The 5,002-nt window shown below is 57.8% G+C and overlaps 1 protein-coding gene across 1 annotated transcript; it reads left to right on the top strand.

Moving 5' to 3' along the window:
- Positions 1 to 246: 246 nt before the first annotated feature.
- CHAC1 (ChaC glutathione specific gamma-glutamylcyclotransferase 1) lies at positions 247 to 4,510 on the top strand. The gene is made up of 3 exons (XM_012507170.2): positions 247 to 1,520; positions 1,936 to 1,971; positions 3,368 to 4,510. Exons 1-3 carry the CDS (start codon positions 1,164 to 1,166, stop codon positions 3,767 to 3,769), a joined length of 795 nt encoding a protein of 264 aa, XP_012362624.1. The 5' UTR covers positions 247 to 1,163; the 3' UTR covers positions 3,770 to 4,510.
- Positions 4,511 to 5,002: the final 492 nt, after the last annotated feature.

Here is a 5,002-nt window from a genome sequence, read left to right as displayed (position 1 = left end):
GAGAAGCCATGTTGCACATTTCCCCTGCCAGCCATCTCCTGGCCAGTTTGGAGAGAAGGCCTTCAGCTGCCTCTGTTTCCCTTTTACAGTCAGCGACATCCCCTGAGGGCAGTCCCTTGCTGCGTAGGGGGTCAACCCCAGGCGGCCTGTGGACTCAGCTGGGAGGCCAGAAGCCGAGGGAGAAGACCAGTTAGCTCGCCATAGTCTTGTGGGGGCCTCACTGGGCCCTCCTTGCCCGCTGCTCCAGGAACCTTGTGCCTATGGATTAATCATTGCTGCAAAATCTTACGTCCAGGAAGAACTAAACCCATCGCCTTGGGGGCAAGACTAGCCTGGGTTTTGCATCTTTATAGCCTTTCTCCGCAGGTGCAGCCACCACCGCCAAAGGGACTGCCGGTCGGTCCAAGCGCTCTAACAGGCTCTTCCCCGAGCCTACCTGGGCTCGAGGGGTCCCACACCTGGTCCGGGGCGTAGCCCTCATGTGAGGCCTGCAAGCTCCGGGCGCCTGGACTACCTAACTCAGCCCCGCAGTCTCTGCAGAACCCCCTGCAGCCCCCATGGCCCAGTTTCTCCATTTGCTCACACTGGCCAACGGCGTTAGGCACTTGAGCGGAATGCGGACCGCGCCTCCGACAGCTTTCCCGCAGTGCATGATCTCAGGAGGGGCCCCAGAGACGGAAGTTTACGACACCCAGAGCGCTCCTTCTGGACGTGCCCTGGACTCGACTTGGGACTGAGTCTGTGCCGCCTAGGCTGGCAGGGACTCGGCCAGGTGCACGAGCGGCAAGGCTGGGCAGACACCGCCTGGGACTCGCTCGCCATACCTCCAAGGGGTCCAGGCCATGAGGGGGCGGCTGGGGAGACGCCTGGCGCCCGCCCTGTGCCCGGCGGGTGCCCCCTGCCCGCCGCCTGACGCAATCCGAGGCGCCCTTGCTGCATGCCGGCGCTGGAGAAACCTCCCCTGCCGTTGCATCACTCCTGCCAGGTTTGCCACAGAGGTGGAGCTGAACCAATCAGCGGGCGCGCTGGGCCCGGGGCGCGGTTAAGTGAGAAGCAGAATCCGAAGTTGATTGGCCAAAAGGGGATTTGCCCCACCCCAATCACCGCGGCAGCTGGCCGCGGTGGGCGTGGTCTCCCGGCAAGAGGGTTTAAAGGGCGCCTCCATGGGGGGCGCTCAGCTGGAGCGACCGAGCGGTGCCAGGCCAGGTGTGTGCGTCCGTCGGTCTTTCCGTGCCCACGCCGGAGACCAGCCCCGGAGGCCGCCTGGGCCTATCCCTGTGCCCGGCACCATGAAGCAGGAGTCTGCAGCCCCGAACACCCCGCCCGCCTCGCAGTCCCCTACGCCGTCCGCTCAGTTCCCCCGAAACGACGGCGACTCTCAAGCACTGTGGATTTTCGGGTACGGCTCCCTGGTGTGGAGGCCCGACTTCGCCTACAGCGACAGCCGTGTGGGCTTCGTGCGCGGCTACAGCCGCCGTTTCTGGCAGGGAGATACCTTCCATCGGGGCAGCGACAAGATGGTGAGCATCCAACCGTGCCCAGGGGAGTGAGGGGGTTGGGGGCGGGATACTGGGCGCCAGTGCCCTGGAATGTCAGGGGCTCTCTGGGCCAATAGAAAGAAATGTGTAAACCTGTGTCTGGGGTTTGTGGCATATTTAAATGTATGTGCCCAGTGCATCACTGTGATGGCTGGAGTCTGTGAACCTGTGGATCCCTGGGTTGATCACCAGCTGGGACCACTGACATCTGTCAGTGTTTCTGGATGTTTCTCCTACATCTGTGCATCGCTCCCCCACCTTCCCCTGCATGAATAGGACTCAGCATGCAGAGCGGGGCACTTGGAGGCCCGGGTCAGCGGGATTGATAAAGGTTTCCTTGCTGACGGCAGAGCTGATTTCTAACTTGTCTATTTCAAAATCTTTCTTCTCTCCCTAGCCTGGCCGTGTGGTGACGCTCCTTGAAGATCATGAGGTAAGTGCCTGAATCAGGAAGGGGACCCTGGCCCAGTGTGAAGGGGGACCGGCAGATAGAGCTCATAGGCTCTTGGCTGTAGGCTAGCTCTGTCTGATGCTTCTCTGGCAGAGTAGAAACGTATTCTAGTTCAGTGCTTCTCACCAAATCACATGAGGATCTTGTTAGGATGCAGATCTTAGTTCAGTAGCATGACAGTGAGTCCTGAGACACAGCATTCCTAACAAGCTTACAGGTGATGCCACCACATCCTGGACCACACTTTGGGGAGGAATCCTGTCCTCCCTGGTACTAGACCACTTTTTCAACTGTTTTGTCGTAGTTGCTTTGTTTTGTTTTGTTTTGTTTGTTTGTTTTTGAGACAGAGTCTCGCTCTGTTGCCCAGGCTGGAGTGCAGTGATGCAATCTTGGCTCACTGCAACCTCTGCTTTCCAGGTTCAAGCGATTCTCCCACTTCAGCCTCCCAAGTAGCTGGGATTACAGGCATGCGCCACCACACTCAGCTAATTTTTGTATTTTTTTTATTTTTTATTTATTTTTTATTTTTTGAGACGGAGTCTCGCTCTGTCACCCAGGCTGGAGTGCAGTGGCACGATCTCGGCTCACTGCAAGCTCCGCCTCCTGGGTTCCGCCATTCTCCGGCCTCAGCCTCTCCAAGTAGCTGGGACTACAGGCGCCCGCCACCACGCCCGGCTAATTTTTTGTATTTTTAGTAGAGACGGGGTTTCACCGTGGTCTCGATCTCCTGACCTCGTGATCCGCCCGCCTCGGCCTCCCAAAGTGTAATTTTTGTATTTTTAGTAGAGACAGCGTTTCACCATATTGGCCAGGCTGTTCTGGAACTCCTGACCTCAAGTGATCTGCCCGCCCTCAGCCTCCCAAAGTGCTAGGATTACAGGCGTGAGCTACTGCACCTGGCCTCAACTATTCTTTTTTTTTTTTTTTTTTTTTTTAAGAAGGAGTCTTGCCCTTGTCACCCAGGCTAAAGTCACTGCAACCTCCACCTCCTGGGTTCAAACGATTCTACTGCCTCACCCTCCCGAGTAGCTGGGATTACAGGCATATGCCACCATGCCTGGCTAATTTTTGTATTTTTAGTAGAGACAGGGTTTCACCTTGTTGGCCAGGCTGGTCTCGAACACCTGACCTGAAGTGATCCACCTGCCTTGGCCTCCCAAAGTGTTGGGATTACAAGCATGAGCCACCACACCTGGCCTTTCAACTGTTGTTAACAAAGAGAGAACAAGGGCTTGAGGTACTGCCACCAGGTGGCTCATCAGCCGACCACAGCCTCCCTTATAGAGCACAGTCCTGGGTGGGGGTGGCATGTTAGGATAGGAGAGGGAGCAGCAAGGAGCTGTCATGACTGACCCCGGGTGTCCCTGTTTCTTCCCAGGGCTGCACTTGGGGCGTGGCATACCAAGTGCAAGGGAAGCAGGTAAGCGAGGCCCTGAAGTACCTGAATGTGCGAGAGGCAGTGCTTGGTGGCTACGATACCAAGGAGGTCACCTTCTATCCCCAAGATGCTCCTGACCAACCACTGAAGGCATTGGCCTATGTGGCCACCCCACAGAACCCTGGTTACCTGGGCCCTGCACCTGAAGAGGCCATTGCCACGCAGATCCTGGCCTGCCGGGGCTTCTCCGGCCATAACCTTGAATACTTGCTGCGTCTGGCAGACTTCATGCAGCTCTGTGGGCCTCAGGCGCAGGACGAGCACCTGGCAGCCATCGTGGACGCTGTGGGCACCATGTTGCCCTGCTTCTGCCCCACCGAGCAGGCTCTGGCGCTGGTGTGAGGGGCTGAGCCCCTGCAGGGAGTGCTCATGTGGACATCAGTGCCAGACATCCACTCCGGTGCACAAGACAGACTTGCGACCGCTTGAGCCCACTGAGCAGACATGGTGGGTGGCTGGAGGCTTCTCTTTCTCAGCCCCTGCCTGTCTGCCAGCCTTCAGCTCTCCTGCTTGCCACTGACTTACTACTTGAAACTTTATTTATTGCACCATGTTGGTGTGGTGGGCAGGCGGAGGGCCTGCCCTGGACACGGGGGCCCTGCTGAGCAGTGGCCCCATCCTGGAACTTGATCAGATTCCCCCCAGTGCTGCTGCTAGCCCCACACCACCCAGGCCTCCACCTCCCCAGGGAGTCTCCAAAAGCCTCGATCCTCTGCTTACGCAGCCCAGCCATCCATAGCCCTGGGAATTCCACCTGCCAAGGATCCCAGCAGGCTGGATGAGGGATAGTAGGGCATGAGGAGAAGGAGCCCTGTAAGGACTGAGGCCCTGGCCAGCCCTTCTCCTCCACCAGTTCCCCAGAGCAGAGCTGGAGCTGATGCCTGGACACAGCTGCTGAGCCTGGCCTGGGCCTCTTACCCACTTGGTTGTTTCCTTGTCCCTCTGTCTGTCTATCTACTTGTCTGTCTGGGCCACTCCTGCCTGTGTGTTGGTCTATTCCTGGGAAGCTCATCACTACGGGCCCTGGCAACCTTCCCAGTCTGTCCCATACTGTTATCCATAAAACTATCTCTTTATCTGTGCTGTGCTGGAATGTGGTTCTTTCTCAGATGGGGGTTTGGGGCAAGCGAGGTGGTGATGCCCTGGAAGGCTCCTAAGAGGGGAAAATGCTCCCTCTTCCTCTCCTTCCCTCTCTCCCAGGGAGGGGCAGCTGGGCAGGCAGAATTAGCAGGTGACATCACTCTCATGGGTACAGTTCATGCCTTACGCATGCAAATAGTGCCCCCTGAGTTGTGCAGAATTCAGCTCATGCTCTACTTGGCAGCCCTGTGAGCAGTGTCCTTGCCACCAACCTGGACTCTGTCTCATCCTGCCCAGCTGCCCCAAGAAGGCTGGCAGGCTTGGAGCTCAGACCAGCTCTTCCTCCAGCTGCAGGGCCAGCGGCTGCCTCTTCCTAACAGCTAGGCCAGAACCCTGGTGTCCTGCTAAAGGAGCATGTAGGTTAGGGTAGGGTTATGACAACTTTTAAGGCAAGGCTGATGGCAGGGACCTGTAGCCTGGAGGACCTGGTGTCCC

Source organism: Nomascus leucogenys, chromosome 6, assembly GCF_006542625.1.
Source record: "Nomascus leucogenys isolate Asia chromosome 6, Asia_NLE_v1, whole genome shotgun sequence".
In the NCBI taxonomy this organism is placed as follows: Eukaryota; Metazoa; Chordata; class Mammalia; order Primates; family Hylobatidae; genus Nomascus; species Nomascus leucogenys.
This window is presented reverse-complemented; position numbering and strand designations above follow the sequence as displayed.